This window comes from Carcharhinus amblyrhynchos, chromosome 12 (assembly GCF_965287045.1).
Source record: "Carcharhinus amblyrhynchos chromosome 12, sCarAmb.v2.hapA, whole genome shotgun sequence".
In the NCBI taxonomy this organism is placed as follows: Eukaryota; Metazoa; Chordata; class Chondrichthyes; order Carcharhiniformes; family Carcharhinidae; genus Carcharhinus; species Carcharhinus amblyrhynchos.
Genome location: NC_137335.1, coordinates 40,944,969 through 40,970,240, shown reverse-complemented (window position 1 = coordinate 40,970,240; position 25,272 = coordinate 40,944,969). Strand labels below are relative to the sequence as shown.

At 41.6% G+C, this 25,272-nt stretch overlaps 1 protein-coding gene across 1 annotated transcript in view; it reads right to left on the bottom strand.

Moving 5' to 3' along the window:
* The window catches only part of pnpt1 (polyribonucleotide nucleotidyltransferase 1), a 71,511-nt gene that overhangs the window by 16,468 nt on the left and 29,771 nt on the right, over positions 1-25,272 (bottom strand). Inside the window, exons 10-20 of the mRNA XM_080199787.1 lie at positions 24,742-24,793; positions 24,593-24,650; positions 21,735-21,831; positions 18,861-18,963; positions 17,833-17,903; positions 5,330-5,366; positions 3,178-3,244; positions 2,985-3,074; positions 1,562-1,615; positions 1,228-1,337; positions 1,056-1,127 (exon numbers count right to left, since the gene is read on the bottom strand). Coding sequence (XP_080055913.1) covers positions 1,056-1,127; positions 1,228-1,337; positions 1,562-1,615; positions 2,985-3,074; positions 3,178-3,244; positions 5,330-5,366; positions 17,833-17,903; positions 18,861-18,963; positions 21,735-21,831; positions 24,593-24,650; positions 24,742-24,793 — 811 coding nt within the window. The remainder of the gene's footprint in view (positions 1-1,055; positions 1,128-1,227; positions 1,338-1,561; positions 1,616-2,984; positions 3,075-3,177; positions 3,245-5,329; positions 5,367-17,832; positions 17,904-18,860; positions 18,964-21,734; positions 21,832-24,592; positions 24,651-24,741; positions 24,794-25,272) is intronic.

The window sequence follows — 25,272 nt, the reverse complement described above, 5'->3', positions numbered from 1 at the left end:
GTCCTTGTGCACGAGTCGCAAAAACCCAGTCTGCAGGTGCAGCAGGTGATCAAGGCGGCAAGTGGAACGTTGGCCTTTATAGCGAGGGGGATAGAATATAAAAGTAGGGACGTCTTGCTGCAACCGTACAGGGCACTGGTGAGCCGCAGCTGGAGTACTGGGTGCAGTTTTGGTTGCTGCACTTGCGGAAGGATATATTGGCCTTGGAGGGAGTGCAGAGGAGGTTCACTAGGCTGATACCGGAGATGGGGGGTTGGCCTATGAAGAGAGACTAAATAGACTGGGTCTGTACTCATTGGAGTTTCAAAGGCTGAGGGGGGATCTTATAGAGACGTATAAGATAATGAAGGGGATGGATAGGGTAGAGTAGAGGTAGAGAGATTCTTCCCGCTTAGAAAGGGTAGCAGGACTAGAGGACACAGCCTCAAGATAAGGGGGGGCAGTTTAGATCAGAGTTGAGGAGGAACTTCTTCACTCAAAGGGTGGTGAATCTCGAATTCTCTGCTCGTTGAAGTGGTGGAGGCTACCTCGCTAAATATATTTAAATCACGGGTAGGTAGGTTTCTGATAGACAGGGGAATTAAGGGTTATGGGGAGAAAGCGGGAAAGTGGAACTGATCCACTTCAGATCAGCCATGATCTTATTGAACGGCAGGGCAGGCTCGAAGGGCTGGATGGCCTACTCCTGCTCCTATTTCTTATGTTCTAAAGTTGCTGAAAAATAAAAATGGCTTTCGAATTTATTAACAAAAACAAAGCGAAGAGCAAAAGAAAAGGAGTATACAAGTAATTGTTAGACCGTAGTTGAAGCACTATTTACAGTTGAGTGTCATATTAGAGAAAGTATTTTAAAGGTATAAAAAGCACAGTGTAGATTAACAAACATTAAACTAGAGAAAATTGGATTATTTTCATTGGAACAGAGATAGCTAAGAAGTGACTTTTTCCAAGGTTCAGAGCTTTGATGAAGTGAATAGGTAAAGACCATTTCTTCTGGACTGTGATCAGGAAACATCAATTAAAAATTATTAACAATAGAGCAAATGCTACTTTACCTGTAAAGCTGTTATTCCTTTGTTTGTGCCAGCCATCTTGAAGTCCATATCTCCATTATAATCCTCAATACCCTGCAAGAGTCAAGATTTCAAAAACATTTTTAGAATGGGGATAGATATACGTCAATATGGTCATAAAGCTAACGTTACAAAAACTCTTAAAAAAACAGACCAAAATATCAGTCAGGAGACGGTAGTCTTCGATTTCAGCAGGTTTGTCTAGATTTTTCTTTGTGATAAGGCCGACAGCTACACCAGCGACAGGAGCTGAAATTGGAACACCTGATGGAGAAATAGAAAAAAAAACTAAAACAGATCATAAACTCCACTCGAGTGCAAAACAAATTCCTAAAGGCGCTAGTTTTTGGTATGTTCTAGCAGCATTTACTAAAAATATACACAGCTTTTTCTTAAATGTATTCATTACAGTAAAACCTCAAACTAAAAAGATATTTCAGAAAAGAAATATTCAGTTCAACTTAATTTTAAGATATTCAGAACTTTACCTGCATCCATCAAAGCCATGCTGCCTGCACATACTGATGCCATAGAAGATGAACCTATAAATTAAAAAAATAACACAAGAAGCTAAACCACTGATGAGACCAGATCACCAGACTCCCAATTCCAGCTCCAAACATTACAAATGCAAATAGCAAAACACAATGTACGTTGGAAATGTGAACTAAAAACAGAAAATGCTGTGAATACTCAGCAGTCTGGCAACATCTATGCAGACTGAAGGAGTCAATGTTTCATATCAATGATGCCTTGTCAGAACAGAGAGTACTTAGTGATGTTACAATTTTTAAGGAAGTAGGAATTGTCCATGGTTCCAAACATTCCTCAGATGAACGCTGCCTTTCAACATGATTTTAGCTAATCTGATTGCGGCCTTAATGGCATACTCTCGACTGCCCTCTGAGCCCCGCATCCCTCCTGGCCTCCACTCCTCAACTCAAGCCCCTGCCTTTTAAGTAATCCGCAGGCCTCGAGCCAATGACCTTCCCCCAGCCTATGAACTCCAGGCTCCAGTTAAATGCATTAGTAGAGGCCATGACTTGCATGGGGTGTGGAATAGAGTTCAGGTTCTCCAGATACCATGCCAATAAACATAGAAGACTGAGCCTTGACTATTTCAGTCTCAAGTATAACATATTAAGAGTTAATTACTGTCAATCATTCTTTCTAGCACTGAAAATTAATTATACCAAGTATGCAGTCTGATGCCTTCAGGTTTTAGTCATTGGTGATTAAAAAAAAAGAAAAATTTTAAATGTAATTGAAAAATATATTGCGTACTTGCTCCTAATCCAATCCCTCTCTCCTGCACCCAGTTTGTCATTGAATTTAGCCGGTTTAAATTTACACTTCCTTTTCATTCACTGTGCTAATTATTTTTCAATCCTTCAATCTGACTGGCTAAGCAGATGCACAGTAACTTGCCCTGTTAGGTGGATTGGCCATGTTAAGTTGTCCCTTAGTGGCCCAAGGTGTGTAGGTTAGATGGATTAGCTATGATAAATGATTACAGGGATAGAGTATAGAAAAGGGACTGGGTCAGAAAGTTGGTGTGGACTTGATGGGCTGAATGGCCTGTTCTGCACTGTAGGGATTCTATGATTCTGTTTACTTGGGTGCTGGATGCCCAATTTCCCTCATTAAGAGACTGTCAGATCACACTTTCAGCAACTTGCTACACAAAAGATTTGAAAACCTAAACGTGCAAGGGTAAGTCTAACTAAATGTACAACATCTACCATTTTACATTTGTGTATCATCTTTAATTTACAGCTCTCATCTTTATAAAACAAAAGAGGCTTTTGAACATTATTATCTTAGATAAATTAAGGGATGTAAATGAAAGGATTTGAAGTAAATTTAAGGTGCTATTGTTTGAATTTGTGGCCAATCAATTTAATAACTTACCATTAGATTCTAGTACCTCAGCAGTTACTCTTATTGTAAATGGAAACTCTTTTGGAACCACAGGTTTTAACGCTTTTTCTGCGAGAGCACCTAAATTAATAGAATTGTAACAAATAAACACTTTATTAAAGGCATACAATAAATTTACAAACAATAATTCTTTGAATTAAACTGAATGATTTATTCTTCTCACCATGGCCTAGCTCTCTCCTATTCTGACCAACCAATTTTCCAATTTCATTAGTTGCATAAGGCGGAAACTGAAATGATAAATATGATGTTATTAGAATAGGACAAAAGGTGCTTTAAAACAAAAATACAAACTTACATAGTTGCATTCAAAGCAAGCATATCAAAATAGACATAAAGGAATTGTTCCCAACTCTGAAGTGATATTTAATGGAGATGACAAGTGCCTTGTCCGCAAGCTGGAGAGCTGGTGGGAGGGCCGCTTTGCCTCTTTTCAGGAAAACCAACCAAATTAGGTGCCAATCAGGCAATTCACCACCTTAGCTCTCCCTAACTACCAACTACAAAGCACTGGTGAATTTGATATTATCCTCTTCTCACCACAAACAAGTGTTAATGGCGGCAAATTGCAGTTTGTAGCGAAAGGAGGGCAGCTTGACAGTAACCATGAAGTACACCTTGCTGAGGGATTTAGTTGCGAGAACTTCACCCCTCATTGTGCAGTGATATTGCAAAATTCTTTACTGGACATTCACAGCATGGAGCATAATGATGTCACCACGCTGTGCAGCAATAAATCACAAAGTGGTTTAAAGGCCCACCAAACAGGGAAACAAAACAGCTGGGGGTTGGGGATATGCTGGGCAGAGGCAGTATCACAGTGCAGCCTGTGTTGGGACCCTAAGTGACAGACTGCAACTTCAGGACTTCCACACAAATCTACATGTACACTACATTAAAGTTTATTTATTAGTCAGAAATAGACTTACAATGAAATTACTATGAAAATCCCCTAATCGATACATTCTGGCACCTGTTCGGGTACACCGAGGGAGAATTTAACATGGCCAACACACCTAACCAGCACGTCTTTTGGACTGTGGGGGGAAACTGAAGCACCCTGAGGAAATCCACGCAGACTTGGGGAGAATGTGCAAACTCGGCACAGACAGTGACCCAAGCTGGGAATCAATCACAGGTTCCCAGCGCTGTGAGGCAGCAGTGCTAACCACTGTGCCATCCTGTTTTTAGAGGGGTGATGGCAGTAAATGCTGCTGTCAGCTTGCTGTCAACCCCCAACCAATGTAGGGAAAATGCATCATCTAATTTACACACAGCAAAGCAACACAAGCACAATCAGATCATTTGTTTTTTGTGCTTTTGGTTAAGGGACATATATTGGGGAGGATTATTTGAAGAGTGTCATGGAATCTAAAGGGTGGGCCTGGATTACATTTTTCAACTCATTCAAGGGATGTGGGCTTTGCTGGCTAGGCCAGCACTTATTACCCATCCCTAATTTCCCTTGAGGTGGTGGCGGTAAGCTGCCATCTCGAAACACTGCAGTCCAGGTGATGTAGGTGCACCACAGTGCTGTCAGGGAGGGAGTTTCAGGATTTTTAACCCAGTGACTATGAAGGAACAGCGACACATTTTCAAGTCAAGATGGCTTAGGGGGAGCTTGCAGGTGGTGGTGTTCACAGGTGTCTGCCATCCTTGTACTTCAAAATAGTAATGGTTGTGGATTTGGAAATAACTACTTGAAATGCTGACTTCACTAGCTAATTTTTCAATAAACAACTGCTGAAAATATGAAATGTACATACAATACATAAAGATTTGTAAACGGGAATATTTTTATTCAAGTGAACATTTGTTGTAGAGACTAGGTATGGAATGATTTAACAAGTCACCTAAGAAAGCAGAAATGTCAACTCTTTCTCTCCACAGATGTTGGCCGATCTGCTGAGAGTTTCCAGCTCTGTTTTTATTAAAGCAGAAGTGAAATCTGCGGAATGAACTTCTCCCTGTTGCCTTGTGAGATCAGCTGGAAGATGTACCTTCATTTAAAATCTTTTGCTAATTAGTCTGATGAGGAATGGATTTAAGCATGACTTCTTTTGTGCAAATGACTTGAAATGCAAATGCATTTACACTGGGAGCTTTGCTATCTATAGGAAACTTGCAGTGGGGAATTTGCAAACAAGCAACAGGGTACACATTGACGAATGTGATGCAGCTTACAAATATTACAGTATGTTTAACAAAACAGAGCATTCATCCATCAGATCCAGTGGAAGTTCAACTGTACTTTATGATTAAACCAAATTAAAATCTATTGCTGTAATCTGGAATGCTGAAAAAGGTTACAATACCTCATAGTGCAGCATGAAATTTTTTTCCTTCACCCCACTGTGCAAGTAAAAATGATAACATTAGTTTGGGTAAAGCATAACAACTCATCAGCAAAATTTGAAATACACTGTTTCCTACACACATTGGGCTTCAGAACCCAATCATCACGGTCAAATGGGGTTTAGAAACTGAATGCTTCCTTGGCCTTTTCGCCAACTTGGCCAATTGATGGCCAGAGGATGAGCTAGGCATCCAATTATGAATGGCAAGAGGTTCTTGTAGCTGGCAGACTAATAGGAGGCCCTCCTACACTAACAGAGGGGAAGATGGCCTTTCCAGGTAAATAAAAAAATGTGAGCTCAAGAAGGAGGCTCCCTCCAACTTTTAATTAAAAAGTGGGCTCAACAGCCAGACCACTGCTGTGAAACCAGGCAAATGGAGCAGCCTCAAAGTCTGTCTGGAACAGTAGCCTTTTTGGTCTCCCGCGGATGGCTGCCTCCAGGCAGCTGAACAGTTCTCTGAAACCACTGGGGACCTGGAGGCTGACTCCAGCAGTAGACCTTTGACCAGGTGAGTTTGCTGCCTGCTGCTTTCAGGCAGTAGGCCTATTGTGCAACCCCTCCACCACCAGTTATCCCACCTGGGAAAGTGGCCAGGGGATGGGATGGAGCTGGCAAGCTAGCACGCTGGCCAGTGGTACAAATATATGTACCTGCCCACCTCTGTGCCGGTCCTTACTAGGACTTTAAACATTTTATTCTGTGTTAGGCAAACATGCCACTGTGGATGCAAACTAAAACTCCTCTTTTTGCATGACCAACATATATTTGCTTACTCACATGGTTTTACTTGAAGTCTGTAACTTCATAATTTGCAAAAACCCAATGATGATTGGTGTCATAAAAATTTAAGAACGTAAGAAATAGGAGCATGAGTAGGCCATCTAGCCCCTTGAGCCTGCCCCGCCATTCAATAAGATCATGGCTGATCTGAAGTGGCTCAGTTCCACTTTCTCGGTTTCTCCCCATAACCCTTAATTCCCTTGCCTACCAAAAACCCATCTATCCGCGTCTTAAATATATTTAGCGAGGTAGCCGCCACCACTTCAACGGGCAGAGAATTCCAGAGATTCACCACCCTTTGAGTGAAGAAGTTCCTCCTCAACTCTAGTTCTAAACTGCTCCCCCGCCCCCCAAACTTATCTTGAGGCTGTGCCCCCTAGTCCTGCTGTCCCTTCTGAGCGGGAAGAACCTCTCCACCTCTACCCTATCCATCCCCTTCATCATCTTATATGTCTCAATAAGATCCCCCCTCATCCTTCTAAACTCCAACGAGTACAAGCCTAGTTTATTCAGCCTCTCCTCATAGCTCAACCCCCTCAACTCCGGTATCAGCCTAGTGAACCTCCTCTGCACTCCCTCCAAGGCCAAAATATCCTTGTGCAAGTGCGGCGACCAAAACTGCACACAGTACTCCAGCTGCGGCTTCACCAGTGCCCTGTACAATTGCAGCAAGACCTCCCTACTTTTACATTCAATCCCCCTCGCTATGAAGGCCAGCATCCCATTTGCCTTCCTGACCACCTGCTGCACCTGTAGGCTGGGTTTTTGCGACTCATGCACAAGGACCCCAGGTCCCTCTGCACCGTAGCATGCTGCAGCTTTTCACCCTTTAAGTAGTAGTCCTTCCTACTATTATTCCTGCCAAAGTGGATAACCTCACACTTGCCAACGTTGTATTCCAACTGCCAGGTCCTCGCCCACTCGCTCAGCCTATCTAGATCCCTCTGCAGACTTTCTACACCCTCCGCACAATTTGCTTTTCCACTTATCTTTGTGTCGTCAGCAAATTTCAACACCTTACACTCAGCTCCCTCCTCCAGATCATCTATATAAATGGTAAATAGCTGAGGCCCCAGCACCTATACCTGGGGCACTCCACTAGTCACCAACCGCCAATCTGAATAGCACCCATTGACACCTACTCTCTGCCTCCTATTTGACAGCCAATCCTCTATCCACGCTAACACCTTACCCCCAACTCCATGCCCCCTAACCTTCTGAAGCAACCTTTTGTGAGGCACCTTATCAAACGCCTTCTGAAAAATCGAGAAACACCACATCCACCGGTTCCCCTCCATCCACCGCACTCGACACATCCTCATAGAATTCCAATAAATTCGTCAGACACGACTTCCCCTTAACGAATCCGTGCTGTGTCTGCTCTATCAAACAATTCTTCTCAAGATGCCTCGCTATTTCTTCTTTGATGACGGATTCAAGCATTTTTCCTACAACAGACGTAAAACTAACTGGCCTACAATTCCTTGCCTTTTGCCTGCTACCCTTTTTAAACAGCGGCGTAACATTAGCCGTTTTCCAATCTTCCGGCACTTCCCCAGAATCCAGCGAGGTTTGGAAAATAATCACTAAGGCATCCACTATCACCTCTGCCATTTCCTTCAGAACCCTGGGATGCATTCCATCCGGTCCTGGGGACTTGTCCACCATCAGTCCCACTAGTCTGTCGAGCACTACCTCTCTAGTAACAATGATCTCATTCAGGCCCTCAACTCCTATCATCTTTCCATCGTTAATACCCGGCAAACTATTCGCGTCCTCCTCCGTGAAGACCGAAGCGAAAAAACTTATTCAAGGCCTCAGCCATTTCCTCATCCCTCACCACTAAATCCCCCCTCTCATTCTCTAAGGGTCCAACATTCGCCCTAGTCAGCCTCCTCCTCTTTATATATTTATAAAAACTCTTACTATCCTTTTTCATATTTAGCACTAGCTTAGATTCATAGTCTTAGATTCATAGTCATTTCTTTACATTCAACATAATCATTAAACATTTTTGGTTAGCCTTGGTCATTTCCTCATATCCCTAAATTCATTTTTCTCCAGAAATAGATCCTGTGGTCTCTTGAATAAATTCATGTAATCTTCTGCAATGGCACTCCTGAATAATTTATATAATTTTCTATGAAATAGTTACCTAGTTCACAACCTATTTGGTATTCTTAATCTTTCTAAATTCTTTAGTTTTTGCTAGTTTGAACTATTTATTTGGATCGAATACATCAACCCCTTGCAAAATCTTCTATTATGCCTCTTTAAAAAGCTCACTTACCCAAAATGAAGTCAAATAACAAGATAAAAATGATTAATTTTGGATGAGGAAGACCATTTGGCCAAAACAAAAGGGTATGCACTGTTGCCTCACAGCTCCAGGGACCTGGCTTGGGTCACTGTCTGTTGGAGTTTGCACATTCTCCCCATATCAGCATGGGTTTTCTCCAGATGCTTCAGTTTCCTCCCATTGTCCAAAGGTGTGCAGAATAGGTTAACTAGCCATATTACATTGCCCATAGCATCCTGGGATGTATACGTTAGAGGAATTAGCAGGGTAAATGTGTAGGATTGTGGGGATCGAACCTGGAGACGTTGTTGGGGGGGGGGGGGGGAATTGTTGTCAAAGCAGACTTGATGGGCCGAATGGCTTTCTTCTGCACTGTAGGGATTCTATGATTGTATTCCTTGATGATTCAATATTATTGGTTTCATCCAAAGATCACTTTTACAGCATCCAATTATTTCTTACACTATATGATAATTTTTCCTTCTACTCGTGTCTCTGCAAGTCCATTCCATGTGTTGCGAACTTCAATCCTTGCAAACTATTGCCCCATTTTCTTTTTATCTTTCCTCTCCCAAGTCCTCAAATGTTTTGTCACCTCCCAAATCCATGCACATCTTTACTATAAGGTATATTTGAATTTTCCAATCCTATTTCCATCCCTGCCACAGCACTGAAACAGTTGTTGTCCCCAAATTACACCCCTTGGTGACCATCGTTCCATACACTGCTGAAACTGTGTATCCTTTGACATGGTGGACCACACCATTATCCACAAAGCTTTCTCTTTGTTGTTTAACCCTATGGAATTGCTCTTACTTGGTTCCAACTGTTACCAATTGACTATACCAACAGCACCTGTAGCAATGGCTTTTCTTCCTTCTCCCATGTTCTGTTCTTGGCATCCAGTTCTACATACCGCCCTTTGGTGATGGTAACTGTAGACATGGGGCCAACTTACATAAGCAAGCTGACAATACCCAGCTCCACTGCTTCTCCTGACCTGCCTAGCAACTGTATGTTAACAAACAGGTTGTCCTGTATTTGATTATCGACAATTTCACCCAATTAAACATCAAATGACTAAAGCCATTGTCCGCAGTGCCTGACACAACTTTATACACTCACCACTAATTCCATCCCTTCCCTCTGTCACTGTCTTAGGCTGAACCAAACTATAACTTTGTTGTTCTATAAACCTGAACTTCCAGCCACACATGCAGCCAAACCAGTCGATTGTCAACCTGCAAATCCTTCCAGATTTTACTTTAGTTTGTGAAGATGATAAAATGAAGGAGTATATGGTTAGCTGTCTTTCAGCTGGTCTCAATGTGGTGGATCATGTTATGGCCATTTTGTTTAATTATTTTCCTGGATGTCCTTGTATGGAACAGATTTCCGTGTTTTATTCACAAAAGATTTTGGTTTGCAGTAGATATCACTTCTCAGGATGGGTACTTTGCATACGTGGGCACAGTACTTCTGAGAAAGAGGAAACCTCTTCTTTGCACTCTTTTAGTAATGTTCTGATCTCTGTGGCTTGGTAAACAGATCTTGGGCAAGGTTCACTTTACAGCTGCATGATTGAGAAACATTGGGAATTGCTTTATCATACATTAGTCTTAGCAACTTGATTTTAAGAAATGAGCTCCATTACATGAGTAAGCTGAATATTTGGTTCTTTAACAAAATCCAAAATAGAAAAAAAAATGAAATTTGACTGACGTGAGTCAAAGCAGAGAGGAAGCACAACAGAACGCTTGTTGTTATCAGGATTTTGATAATGAGAGAGATTGAGGGCATTCTCTATAGTAAAACAAAATCAAGAGTTTAGAAGGAGATGCTGACAAGGTAAGGAATATCTCAAAGTAGCCGGGGCGGGTGACGTGTAGTGATAACGTTATTGGATTAATAATCCAAGCTCAGGTTAATGGTCTTGGGACACAGGTTCAAATCTCATCACCTCACCTGGTGGAATTTAAATTTAATCAACACGTGGAATTAAATGTCAGCTTCAGTAATGGTGACCATGAGAATATTTGATTGTCATAAAAATCCATCTGGTTTACTAGCACCCTTCCAGGAATGAAATCTATTGCTTTGCCCAGTCTGGTCAACAGGTGTCTTCTGAAGCATACAATGTGGCTGCCTCTTAACTGCCCTCTGGAATAGTCTTACAGGATATTCAATTATATCAAACCACTACAGAAAAGTTGAAAAGCAATAAAATTAGACTGATCACGTGGCATCCCTGGAAATAACAATGGTGTTACCTGCCCAATCGATCTTGCAAAGTCCTCCTTGCATCTGGAGTTCTTGTGCCAAAATTGGGAGAATTATCCTACAATAGTCTGACATTTTCATAGTCACCAAATCATACTTTACAGTAAGGTATCAGCAACTTGCTAAGCCAACTTCCACAGTACCTTCCAAACCCGCAACCTCTATCACTTAGAAGGACAAGGGCAGCAGACACATGGGAACACTACCACCTGCAAATTCTCCAAGCCAAAATACATCCTGACTTGGAACAACATCACCATCTCTTCACTGTTTCTAAGTCAAAATCCTGGAACTCCCTTCCAATAGCATTGTGGGTGTACTTACACCTGATGGATTGCATCAATTCAAGGTGACACCTCAACACCACCTTATCAAGGGAAATTAGAGATGAACAACAAATGCTGACCTTGCCTGTGATGCTCACATCCTAAGTGTCAACGAAGAATTGAAAAGCAACTTAGAAAGGGAAGGGGGAAAATCAACTATTATAGTCCACGTTGGAATCAATGACATAGGAAGAAACAGGAAGATGAGAATATCAGAAACCAGGAGTTAAATTTAAAAATTGTAACTTGAAGCTGGCAATATCTAGATTATTAGCAGTGGCACATGCTAATTGGCATTTAGAAAAGTAATTGCCAGGCTGAAAGACAAGGGGCACAAACTTACTGGCTCACCATGCTCAAAAAGGGTGCAAAACAGATTTAAATATTAATGATATATTCAGCATGTCACTAATGAGTCTTACACAATAACGTCCAGCCTCACTTGTACTTACCGCCTCCCTGGTTGATCCTCATGCTGGTGAGAATCACAGCTGAAGACCAGCTGCGATCAGAAATAGATTCGTAGAGGTTTACAGCATGGAAACAGACACTTCGGCCCAAGTTGTTCATGTTGCCCTTCTTTTAAACCCTTAAGCTAATTCCAATTGCCCACATTTGGCCCATATCCCTCCATACTCCTCTTATCCATGTAACTATCTAAACGCTTTTTAAAAGACAAAATTGTACCCGCCTCTACCACTGCCTCTGGCAGCTTGTTCCAGACACTCACCATCCTGTGTGAAAAAATTGCCCCTCTGGACACTTTTGTATCTCTCCTCTCGCATCTTAAATTTATGTCTTCCAGTTTTAGACTCCCCTACCTTTGGAAGATATTGACTATCTAGCTCCTCATTATTTTATGGACCTCTGCAAGATTACCCCCTCAACGTTTCAGAGAGAAAAGTCCCAGTCTCTCAAGCCTCTGCTTATAACTCAAACCATCAAGTGCCGGTAGCATCCTAGTAAATCTTTTCTGCACTCTTTCTAGTTTAATAATATCCTTTCTATAAAAGGGTGACCAGGACTGCACATAGTATTCCAAGTGTGGCCTTACCAATGTCTTGTACACCTTCAACAAGCCATCCCAACTCCTGTATTCAATGTTCTGACCGACGAAACCAAGCATGCCGAATGCCTTCTTCACTACTCTGTCCACCCGTGACTCCATTTTCTAGCAGCTATAACTCTGTACTCCTAGATCTCTTTGTTCTCTTCCCAACGCCCTACAATTAACTGAGTAAGTCCTGCCTTGGTTCAACCTACCAAAATGCATCACCTCGCATTTATCTAAATTAAACTCCATCTGCCATTCGTCAACCCACTGGCCCAATTGATCAGGATCCCTTTGCAATCAGAGATAACTTTCTTCACTGCCCACTATGCCACCAATCTTGGTGTCATCTGAAAACTTACTAACCATGCCTCCTATAATTCTCATCCAAATTATTAACATAAATGACAAATAACAGTGGACCCAGCACTGACCCCTGAGGCACACCACTGATCACAGGCCTCCAGTTTGAAAAATAACCCTCTAAACCACCCTCTAGCTTCTGTCAAGAAGCCAATTTTGTATCCATTTAGATACCTTATCCTGGATCTGTGAGATTTAACCTTATGTAACAACCTACATGATGACCTTGTCAGGGGAATTGGAGGCCACTGAAGCCTTCAGGTGGTCGGGGGCATGAGTTGGCACTGCCCATCTGGAACTGTGCCCACCATAACTGCTGGGGCACTGGGGGTGGAGCTATGACCAGGAGGCATGAGAGGAGAGCTTAGCACAAGGGAGGAGCTGAGCATATGGCGCAAAGGGTGTTTGGCAGGGCACAGAAGGAGTGTAGAGTGGGCTATGGAGAGGGTTAAAGTAGAGGACTGATTGGGAGAGACCCCATGCCAGCAGCAGGTGTCGCCATGGGGAGGGGGTGGTGGTGACACTACTGCCAATGCTGGTGGGTGGAGTGGCGGGAGTTTCCCGGTTCATTGAGAGATTAAGAACATAAGAACATAAGAAATAGGAGCAGGAGTAGGCCATCTAGCCCTTCGAGCCTGCCCCGCCATTCAATAAGATCATGGCTGATCTGTCGTGTCTCAGTTCCACATTCCCGCCCTCTCCCCATAACCCTTAATCCCCTTGCCTATCAAAAACCTATCAACCCACATCTTAAATATATTGAGCGAGGCAGCCTCCACCACTTCAACGGGCAGAGAATTCCAGAGATTCACCACCCTTTGAGTGAAGCGTTCTAAACTGCCCCCCCCCTTTATCTTGAGGCTGTGCCCCCTAGTCCTACTGTCCTTTCTGAGCAGGAAGAGCCTCTCCACCTCTATCCTATCCATCCCATTCATCATCTTATATGTCTCAACGAGATCTCCCCTCATTCTTCTAAACTCTAACGAGTACAAGCCTAGTTTATTCAGCCTCTCCTCATAGTTCAACCCCCTCAACTCCGGTATCAGCCTAGTAAACCTCCTCTGCACTCCCTCCAAGGCCAAAATATCCTTGCGTAAGTGCGGCGACCAAAACTGCACACAGTACTCCAGCTGCGGCCTCACCAGTGCCCTGTACGGTTGCAGCAAGACCTCCCTACTTTTATACTCAATCCCCCTCGCTATGAAGGCCAGCATCCCATTCGCCTTCCTGACCACCTGCTGCACCTGCAGGCTGGGTTTTTGCGACTCATGCACAAGGACCCCGAGGTCCCTCTGCACCATCGCATGCTGCAGATTTTCACCATTTAAGTAATAGTCCTTCCTACCATTATTCCTGATTGCGATGCCTGCACACGTGTCCCTCAAGTGGTCTGCAGTTGGCTCACACTCTACCTCCACCCCCAACCACACCCCACTCCCACACTGTAGAGAATCATACTTCCGTCCAGAAAAGTGAGAGAGTGTCATAAGATTGCATTTCAAACTCACCCAAAAATGCAGGTCTGAAACTCTCCTGTTTTCTTCTTTGACCCATTTATTCTACACCCACTCTCCGAGAGGGCATCCTAACAAGGCCCACCACTGCCCTGTCCCCATAACTGCATGCATTTAACCCAGTAATCCTCTAACCTAGACAACCTGGGACATTAACGGGCAATTTAGCGAGGCCAATCCATCTAATCTCCACAACTTTGGACTGTGGAAAGAAACTGAAGTACCCACAGGAAACCCACACAGATCCAGGGAGAATGTTCAAAATGCCACAATCACCCAAGGCCGGAATTAAACCTGGTTCCCTGACGTTGTGAGGCAGTAGTGCTAACCACTGCGCCACCTACTGGTTTGGCTACTACTGAAAAGAATAAATAGAGCTGTAAAAGGACTTTAAAACAATAAAGTGGAGGGAGGGTCCAGGTAAAAACAATAGTAACCTAGGGATAAGAGAAAGGCTCAGACCAAAGGTTAGGGTACAAGAAGTGACAAAGATAATACGCAGAACAGCAATGTACAGGGTATCATCAACAAAAGTTCTGAGAAAAAACACCATCAGTGCATATGGGCAGAGAAGGGAGTTATATAAATAAGACTTCCTCATATGAAAGTAGGCAGCATAAAACAAGTTAAAACAATAACTTAGCTATTAACACAGACTTGTAGAAGGCACTTGGTAAAGTTCTGGAAATTAGATTAGTAGCACAAATGAAACTGCATAAATTGGAAGCCACCTCATGACTTAGATTGTAAACTGTTTGGGTGGTAGAAGACAAGATAGTAAAGAACATATATTGACTGGGAGAATGCGGCAAGTGCTGTTCTGCAGAAATCTATACTGTAAGAAGGTCAGGATTGTCAAATTTAGACTTTGAAAATGTCTCTTTTACTGTATTCACTGTAATAGGCAACAAGGTCAAGGAAACTATTTTACCAATAACATGTGGTTTCCTGCAGTCATTTCAATTGGAAAGATTTAAAATAAATAGACTACAAATGTGAATGTTTCTAGAAAATGCAGTTGTCAGAAACCCGGATCAGAAGCCAACTTTACTAGAAATCAACAAGCAAACTGAGATCTTGTAAAAATTGCAACATCTTCTAATCTGACCGCATCTACGAAACCAGCTATTCCAGATCATCTGTCGCCTTAAAAATCTAGGCCTCAGGGACAATCAAAAGACACTTAATCGTATATGCTTTCAACTTTTTTTTAATTGGACACTAACTTCCCTTATTTCTGATACCTGTGTATGTTGTGTATGTGCATACGTGCGTATGCACGTGTGACATTGCCTTTTCATTAATTTTTCCTGCTCAGGTTTAGCTGGTAATTAATTTGCTCTCTCTGACTCCAGACACTTTTGTTTGATTGGCTTCTTATTGCTCACAGCTTAAAGAATTAAATAGATTTATATTTGGAACCTTTCTAACTTTTGACAGCTACAAGACATCATAGCCTGTTGACATACGGTTCAAGAATAAGGCTCATTGTGCATAATCTGATTAAGGTTAATAAATAAGCAAGCTATCATGGACTATGGATGTCCTTTTGAACTGAAGTGTTATCGATAGAACATGTAATTAAAGACCAATTACATTAACCAAACAACAGCAAGAACCAAATCAATAAGCTAACAGTAGCCTGACCTAGAGTGGTATGTTATCCTCCTGTAAGGGTTTATTATAAGCTAAGACTTGGAGACTCAGGAGTACGAACTATGTGACAATCTCAGCAAGCGAATTGAAGAGCAAAGACCATAGGCCTGAGACACGGCGGAAGTAACCAGCACATCAAACGGGTTGCGCAACTGCCTGGAGTTGCAAAAGTCATTGTCCAAAGGTTTGATAAACATACCTTTCCTTAATAAACTTTCTGAAATTTGCTGTCCAAAAGTACTGTCTTGCCTTAATTCATTAGGTCTTGTATGAACAGCTACTTAAAAATGTAAGCCCACTTTCCAAGAGGAAGGTGCAAAACAAAAATTATTTTCAGGCACAAACAGAAAATTTTGGAAAATCTTAATGGATCTGATAGCATCCGTGGAGAACACAGCCAATGTTTCGAGTCAGGATGACCCTTCGTTAGAGCTCATAGATGCTGTCAGACCAATGGAAATTTTCCAACATTTTTTATTTTTGTTTCAGATTCCAGCATTTGCAGTATTCTGCCTTTAAATTACTCTCAGGAGAATGCAAAGAGACACGTTTCCTATAACTCAGAGATCCAATCGATACTCATCACTGTCTGAGGTAGAGACATTAAAATACAAAGTGCTGGATGTTGAAAAAATGTCTGCCACAAACAGACCCACCCATAACCTCTTGGAAATACACACCAGTTAAGTTTATAAGAGAGTTATTAGCAGAGAAAATAGACTGAAAGTTGATCTCTGTCTTTCTTTAGAAATGAGTTTATTACCTACCCAGTTCAGAAGCCAACTTTGCTAGATATCTACCAAACTGAGATCTTGTACTGCAACACCTTCCACATTTGACCACATCTACAAAACCAGCTGAGTAAGGTTTAAAAACCTAGGCCTCAGGAACAATCAAAAGACAATTAACCATATATTCTTTTAACTTTTTTGTTAAACTGGACTCTCACATGCCTTCTTTCTAATACCTGTGCATGTGTGAGATGATATATGTGTCTATGCACACACGTGACATCACATTTTTATTAATTTTTTCCCCTCAGTTTTAGTGGTTAATAAATTTGCTCTTTCTCAAACTCCAGAAAACCTTGTTTGATTTGGTTCTTCTAGGTTACTGCTTAAACAGTTAAAAAGGCTTAACATTGTGAAAAAGAAACAGAAATCTTTATGCCCAACTGAAATTAAATGGAGTGGAGCCATTTCACCTGGTCATAACAAGATATATTTGCTTTGCAGGGGGCACAGCAAAGGTTCACCAGAACAATACCACAATTTACCAAGGTTAAAAATGAGAACAGGTTGTAAAAGCTTAAATAGGATAGAAGTTTGAGCGGTGATCTAATTGAGGTGTTTAAAACATCAAAACAATTTGATAGGGAAGATATAGATACTTCCTCTGTTGGAGGAATTGAGGAAAGAAAGGATAATCCTAAAGTTTGAACAAGGATGTTCAGGAATGAAATTAAGAAACAATTTTGCACACAGAAGTGAAGAAGTTTCTCCCTAAAAAGGTTGTGTTGATGAGTCAATTGAAAGTCAAGGCTGGATTTGATAAATTTTTGTAAAGGTTATCAAGAGATAAGGATCAGAGGCAGATAGATGGAATTAAGATACAGATCAGCCATGATCTAACGGAATGACAGAACAGGCTCACGCAGCTGAATGGTCTACTCTTCATCCCATGTGAACAGGGTCGACAAGTTTAAATTTATGATCCAGACCAAAACTCTGAAATGTTAAACTTCATAAAGATTTGATTACTAGGATCAGTAAATGTTACTGTTTACACAGGCTCAGGAATGAAGAAATATGCAAATATACTTGTCTGTACCACGCTCCAACATTGGCAACTTTCTTCAAGATCCCTGACTGACTGTCTTTCCCTCCTACATTTGGCAACTAGAATCACCAGGTTTTGAATAAAACTGGGAGTAGGTGCTAGAGAGGAACAAGGAACACCATTGCATATTTTGCAGAATTTATTATGGAGAGATTTAAAAAAGCTAATAAAATCCTGCCAAGGCCCGTCCATCAAAATATGTTTCAGTGAGTTTTTTTTATTTAGTAACACGGCCAAGGCATTTTATAATCTCTGAATCTAACGCAGTGCACATTTATAAACAAATAGGTACAATGCAATTATTTTCAATAAAAAGGAAGCAAAATAGACTGAGGTGCATTTGCAAGGCTTACCTTATAAGATTGGTGATAAGATCAGTTTTTATACTTGATTCCACAGAATCGAAGGCTACTGTGCAAAGAACCTAGAAGGAAAAGTAAATCATTTGAAGACTTTGCTGCTGTATCCAAAATTAAAACTTGTAAAAAATACAACTAATGTTGTTTGATGAAATTTCTTGATGCAAGTTTTTCTTCCTGTAACCAATTTTCTATCTTCTAATCCTGAAGATGGAATATCCTTGCTGGGGTACAGGGTTCGAGAAATGCTGACAGTCCTCTGCTATCACACTAAAAATAGCTCATATTTCATCTGTGGGCTTTAGGAATCCAGTCCACCTATTCTATCAGAGGATATACCTTAGCCAAGGCTGAGACTGTTATTTCCCAACACCCATACATGCATGAGTAGCAGGAGATATCAAATAGCTATTCAGAGTATGATTCCTGGTTGGATTGTTAATTCTGAAGCTAATTCCAATGGGACAAGTCTCCAATGTCCTCACCAATCTCCACATAAACTGGGGAGCAAAGCTAAGTCTCAATTTTTATGGTTTAGCCAATCTGGATGAACCCATTGAGCCATTCATAATTAAAATAATGTTATCTTACAGTTCAAAGATAATCACCTGCAATTAAAAAAAAAAGTTTTCCTCTTAAAATGTTATTGATTGTGGCAAGCCCCGATACCCATATTGCTGATTTGGCTAAATTGTTAGGCAACATAAATATTAAAAGTATTTTGTAACAACACATGGGACAATACCTATAGCCTGATCTTGTACATGGTTTACTCTCAATAATTTAAAGTTTTTTTGCACAAAAAAATTCAACTTGTGCACAAATTCAAAATAACTAATAATAAATAATATAGCGATGTGGAAACATAGTGCTCAGGAAGTTCAAACTTTGAGGTCAGATAGTCCAAATCAACTTTGAGGAGCAGAGTGCACATTAAAACAAATATTATATAGTTGGCATGCACATGCCGGCAAAGGTGTAATTTTCTCCAAGATAGAATTGTACTTCAATTTATTTAATACCTGGGTCTGTCCCCTCTGAAACAGTGCAGATCCATGAAGGGGTTTATACATATCAACTTCACAACTGATGTTCCTGAGCGACCTCAAATCTCTACCATCGCATCTGTAATACAATGGAAGGTGCTAAACCTTTGGAGATTTAAACAATATTTCAACATTAAATCAAAGTTACAACATTTTTTTCTAAGACTACTATGAATCAGCTTTTTTTTCGAATTATACTTGACAACATTCATTCAAACTCAGAATAATTTTTAACCTGTGACATAATAAAGTACACAACTCCTTTCTTCGAAAATTGACTTTGTGCCAAGAGCCCAAAGAGTTAACCAAACCATTTAGTAATGAAAGCAACAGTTTAAGGAGAGAGAGTGTGGTACAATGTACAAACTGTACTTTCAACTATGGAACGTAAGTTGAAATGCATTTTAGACAAAACAATTATCTAAGATCTCATGTTACAAATCTGTGCTTTCAAACAGTTTTGTTCTGTGCCAAAAGGAGAATTAATTTCTTAATGTCAAAGGAGCAATTTGATGAACATCAAACAACAATTAATATTCTACCTGGTACTAGAATCCTTGGGGGCGATTCTCCCATCGTGATCCGCAAATTTTCTGGCGGATCCGTTTGGGAGAATTGCATGTCGGCCATTTCACTGGATTTGCGCATGTGTTCCTGATGCATGCGCGCCTCCGAGAGCCAAGGAACGGATGCAGTTGGGAGTACACTGGAAACCGGTGGGGAGAGGGGTAAGTGATTTTAATCTATTTTAAATAAATATTAAATGTAGTTTAAATGTCATTATCGGGCCTGGCTCGGAACTTGCCATGCCCGATTGCATCTCCTACCCGTCAGGAATACTTCACTTCAGTGGGGTTCAGACCGGCTCCCTCTGCTTGAGGAACTAGCAGAAAACCCTGTAGTGAAGGGAGTGGCAATCAGGACCCCCCAGGTGGGGTGGTGGTGCCCCTTGGGCACAGGCTGGCACCACCAGGGTGCCCATGCCCACAGGCACCTTGGCACAGCCCATCAGGCATGCCACTCTCCATGGAGATTGGTCCAGGCTGGGGGGGGGCCTGCCAGCGATTGGGGCAAGCTGTGGGTGTGTGTTCTGCTGTGGGGTGTCTGCCTCCCATTTGGGAGGGGAGGGAGCGGTTGCTTTGCTGTGGTGGAGGGGTGGTGAGCTGGCCCAGGAATTGTTGTGGGGGCCGTAATCAGGCTGTGGGGGGACTGGAGGGGCAGCACTGCAGTGGTCCCGGGCTGACTAGTGATTGAGCTGGCCAGCAAATGGGGAGACTGACAGATTGGGGCCACTATGCATGCGCAGAGTTCCAGAGCTGTCAGCCTCCAACACGAAAAAGCTCCACCCCCCTCCAGGTTTTTAATGATATTCACAATTGCGAATCTGCGTTGCACAGAGTGGGTAGATTCGGGTCTGAAGTTGCACAGAATAAACAGTTGTGATCTAGACCAGTTTTCTCATCAATTCAGCACTTTTGGGAGAATCGCCCCTTTGTTTGTCTCTTTGATTTTGGGCTGTGGGCCTGAGGGCATTCAGAGTCAATCACGTAATGTGGAACTGCGATCACATATAGCTCAGATCTATGATAGTTTTCCTTCTCCAAAGGCTATTAATGAAGGAAGTGTTTTTTTTAAAAAACAGAAATCCAGCACACTTCATTGCCCCAGATTTATTGCATGTTGCAAATTTTAATTCAATGTGGGATTGCTAGCCCAGTAACACAGCCAATAAGCTATAAAACCTCATCATATATTGTCAGTTTGTTCAGAACAAACCAAGCGCAAAAGCAGATTACCTGCCAATTTATATGCAATGTAATTTTAAGATTATTTGGCAAAAGATATGCAAAAAAGGCTATATAGTGGCAACTCCTCTATTTTGTTCATCTGAAAGGGTAACACCTTATTTCTGCTCAGTGGGTTTGCTGCTGACAAAAGTCAAAAATGTTTGGGCATTTGAAGTCACAAACCTTGAGCAATTAGCTCACAATCAACTTAGTAAATTTTTTTTCAAAACTTTTAAAGTTCTAGTGAATGAGTCCAGGTTAAAAACAAATTAAGTTTAGCATTAATCAAAGAATTACTAACTAAATGATGGTTAGTTATTACATTAGCAGGGTAACACAATTTTTGTAAGAAACTACATGAGCAATTAAGCTGTGCGTCAGGGTTAGAAGGACTAAAATGGTACCACATTGGTCCTTAGGTGAATTGATAAATGTGCTATATTGCTTGTACCACAACTGTAGAACCATTTTGTTCCCATTGGGGAAGCACGATGGCACAGTGGTTAGCACTGCTGCCTCTCAGCGTCAGGGACTCAAGTTTGATTCTTGGCCTGGTCACTGTCTATGTAGAGTTTGCATGTTCTCTCCGTTTTTGCATGCATTTCCTCCAGGTGCTCAGGTTTCTTCCCACAGTTTAAAGATGTGCGATTTAGGTGGATTGGCCATGCTAAACTGACTCTTAATGTCAGGGGGGCTAGCTAGGGTAAATGCATGGGGTTATGGGGATAGGGTCTGGGTGGGATTGTGGTAGGTGCAGACTCGATGGGTTAAATGGCCTCCTTCTGCACTGTGGGATTCTATAATTTTCAAGGCAATACCATTTATATGACAAAGTTACAATATTTAAAAGTTGAAACAATGAAAAAGTCTTGTTGCTACAAAAAGACAAATACAGAGAAGTCCTGAACTGACGAGTATAGAGTGGTGAACTGTTCCTTTTCACAATAACCTTTGCGTACAACAATAAAAATGTATTTTAATATCTATAAACAATCATTTTTTGAATGCATTATAATGTAGTAAAATAACCAACAGCTGAAACCAAATCAGAGGAAATTCTTACCGTAGATATTCATTCATAATAATATTTCGAAAAACTTCTTTGGAAACTACATTAAATGCCTCCATCACTTCATATGATTCTGCCTCAGGAAATTTATCTAGAAGAGAAAATTAAACAACTTTTTTTTAAGATTTAGGAACACACATTACAAGGTTATTATTAGATTAGGGAATACTTCAAAACCCAAAGCCTAAAGTAGCAAAAATGTTCCTTAAAAAGGAAATTGGTAATGCAAATGCTCCATGGAAGTAATATGATTTCTGTTTTTAGACTTGTAAAGAAATTAGATAATGTATTTAACGGAGAGAATGGAGTTTCGCTTGCCAACTGGAAAGCTCCGCAATGCCACATTTAGGGAAGGCCGATTAGGCAGCTAATTGGACAGCAGCAGGGTCAAGTGGCACTTAATTCAGCAAGCCTTCCCCAGGATCAAGTACCCTAGGGCCAGGATTCCACCCACCAAGAGCTGCCATCTCATTTGAGGTCCCCATCTCTGTTAAACAACAGTGCCGTGAGGGAAGCTGTGGCTGCTGCCAATATAACCAAGGCCCAGTATTGTCACTGATCCCAATTTATTGGTGAGTGAAATACAAAAACTAAGTGCTGGAAAACCTCAGCTGTTCTGGCAGCATATGTGGAGAGAGAAAAGCAGAGTTAATGTTTAAGTTCTTTGGAACATAGAGGTAGAAATATAAAGGGTTTTTATGCTGTTGTAAAAGGGGATCAGGTGGAACAAAAGGGACAGGTTAGAGAGGTGGAGATTAAATCACAAAATATCATGGAACAAAAGGCAAAGGAGTGGTAACGGTAGTAAAGAAACTAAGAACTGGTTCAGAGTAGATGTTAATAGAATGAAGGGCATCTTTATCTGAAAGCAAAAACATGAAAAAAGGTACAAACTAATCCTTGGGTGATTAACAAGATATTCAAAATTGAGAACAGAGTTCATGGTGTAAAGTCATTGAACTCATTGTTGAGTTCAGGTGCTGTAAAGTGCCTTATCGGAAGATGTGGTGCTGTTCCTCCAGCGTTGGGCTTCACTGAATCACTAGCAAGCGGAGAACTGTGAGCATGAGAGCAAGATGGCGAACTGAAATGGCAAACGGCTGAAGGTGGGGGTTATGGTGCAGATTTAGTGGAGGTTCTACAAAGTGGTTAGCCAGTTTGCATTTGCAGTCTGCCTCTGAATATAGAGGAGACTGCATTGTGAACAGCAAATAAAGTAGACCAAGTTGAAAGCAGTACAACTAAATCACTGCTTCACCTGGAAGGAGTGTCTGGGGCCTTGGACAGTGATGAGAGAGGTAAAGGAGCAGGTGTTACACGTCCTGTAATTGCATGGGAAGGTGCTGTGGGAAGAGGGCGAGATGTTGGGGATGATAATGAACCAGGATGTTATGGAGGGAATGGTTTTTTTCCAGTTCTAGATGAGAGCAGTATTAACTTATAGTCATTGATGGATCAGAAAGAGTTTTGCGAGGTGACCTGAGTAGGACCAAACACACAAGGGTGACAGAGGGCATGAGAAAGTGGGTTATATTCCCAAGTTAGGACGATGAATGGCTTGTATGGGAGATACCGCATGGAGGTGTTCCCATGCGTCTGCTGTCCTCCTGGATCATAGAGATTGTAGGTTGGGAAGGTGCTGTCTAAGGAGTCTTGGGGCCCGATTTTGCCATCAAGTTACGTAGTTTTCAGGTGCAGAAGCCTGGTAAAATTGGGCGTGAGGAGAGTAGCGCGATCGGCGTCCAACTATGCGCTGGCTCCCTTCACCAAGACCCGAAAATAGCCGTTATTGAGACTGCGTCCGATACGGGCGCAACGGCCATTTAAATGTATTTGCATGCATTTAAATTCACTTAATGGGTGTGTGGAGGGGCGGGGAGGTCCGTTGCCACTCTGCCAGTGATCAGTGAGAGGGAAAGCGGGGAGGGCCCATGATCATTTGGGTGGCAGAAGAGGTGGGGGAATTAGGGGGTTAGTAATGTTGTGGGGGTGGGGCAATCTCTGTAGGGCCGGGGGAGGCTTTATCTGGCCTGGGAGAGATGTGGCAGGGAAGCCGCATTCTATCATTTTTTTCTGCACATGTGCAATTGAAGGCGCTGATCGGAGCTCCAGGATTTAGGGCAGCGCGATTCAGAATCACTGATATTTTTCAGGCAGAGTTTGTATGCGGCTGCCTGAGAACATTCCCAGTTTCAAGTCCGCCCAGCACTTAGAATCAATATGGTAAAATAGGGCCCTTGGTGTCTTAAATCAATTTAAAATGTCCCAACTAACATTATTGGATTTGAACTCATATCTCCAAGGCACTCGTTGGAGCCTCTAGATTACAAGTCCAGTAATATCACTACTACATTACTGCTTCCAAGTCCTCATATCATGTCTGGGTTTGTTGCAGACTATTTGAAATAGTTTGTTTGCTACGATTGGTCAACACTCCTGTGTCACGTCATACAACCACCATGGTAGTCTACCCAAAAAGCCAGATGATGAATTTGAATGATCTTTCTTATTTTTCATCTGGCAATTCCTATGCTCTTCCCTTATATCAACAGCATGCTGACTTGACCCCTACTACTAAAATACGCCACCAGTCTTAGTAGGTGTAAATAAACCTAAATATTGATCGATAAGGATCAAATGGCCTCCAGTTACTACTTGATTAAGAATGTTTCCACCACTCAAAATAGACAATTCAATGATCAATGGCCTGAGTTCCAGTTGAAGCTTTTAAATAGAACATTATGTAGCAATTGTCTATATGCTAAATATGTGGTCAATAAATTGTGGCTTTTTTCTGATTTCAAGCAAAGAAATAAATTACATTCCATTCAATAAACACATGTAAATCATACCTCTTAACTGTTCTTCTGTCTCAAGCCTGATTTTATTAATGGCATCATCTCTTGAAACCTTAATTATAAAGCAAAATCATTGTAATTTAAAAAACCCAAGTTAGAATGCTAAACACCACACTAACCATTGCAAGCAAAGAGTGACTCACTTTGTCATGTGTGAAATCTGAAAATACTCCACGGACCTTCTCAGAAGCAAGCCTGAAGAACAGAAGCAAATTATTTCACAGCCTTTGCTAATAACATTTAATCATTTAGACTTTACTACAGGCTTTTCAAAAAATTGGAACAGATATAACCCTGGACCAGAACCACTGCTCCACTCCCGGCGACCAAGGCAAATCTGACTGACTTCTTAGCAACCCACCCAGGAGGTCAGTGTTTACAGAGTCACATAATTTTATTCAACTCTGCCTCTCCTGTGAGGAACTTCAAATTTTCACTCTTCCCTTTCAAAAATATAGCCTTGAAATGCTCTCCAAATGTTGTTCTACTTGGACTGTGTAATGTCCCAACTATGTTGGGGGTTGTGGGTTTTAAACAAAGAGAAAAGGCTGTGATTTGCACATGTAGGTTGAAACTAACAACAGATTTATTCTAGGGCCTCTTGCCTGTACAGAGCACAAGCTGAAACTAAAAGCAGGAATCTTGGAAACATCCCCAATAGCATTACCACCAAA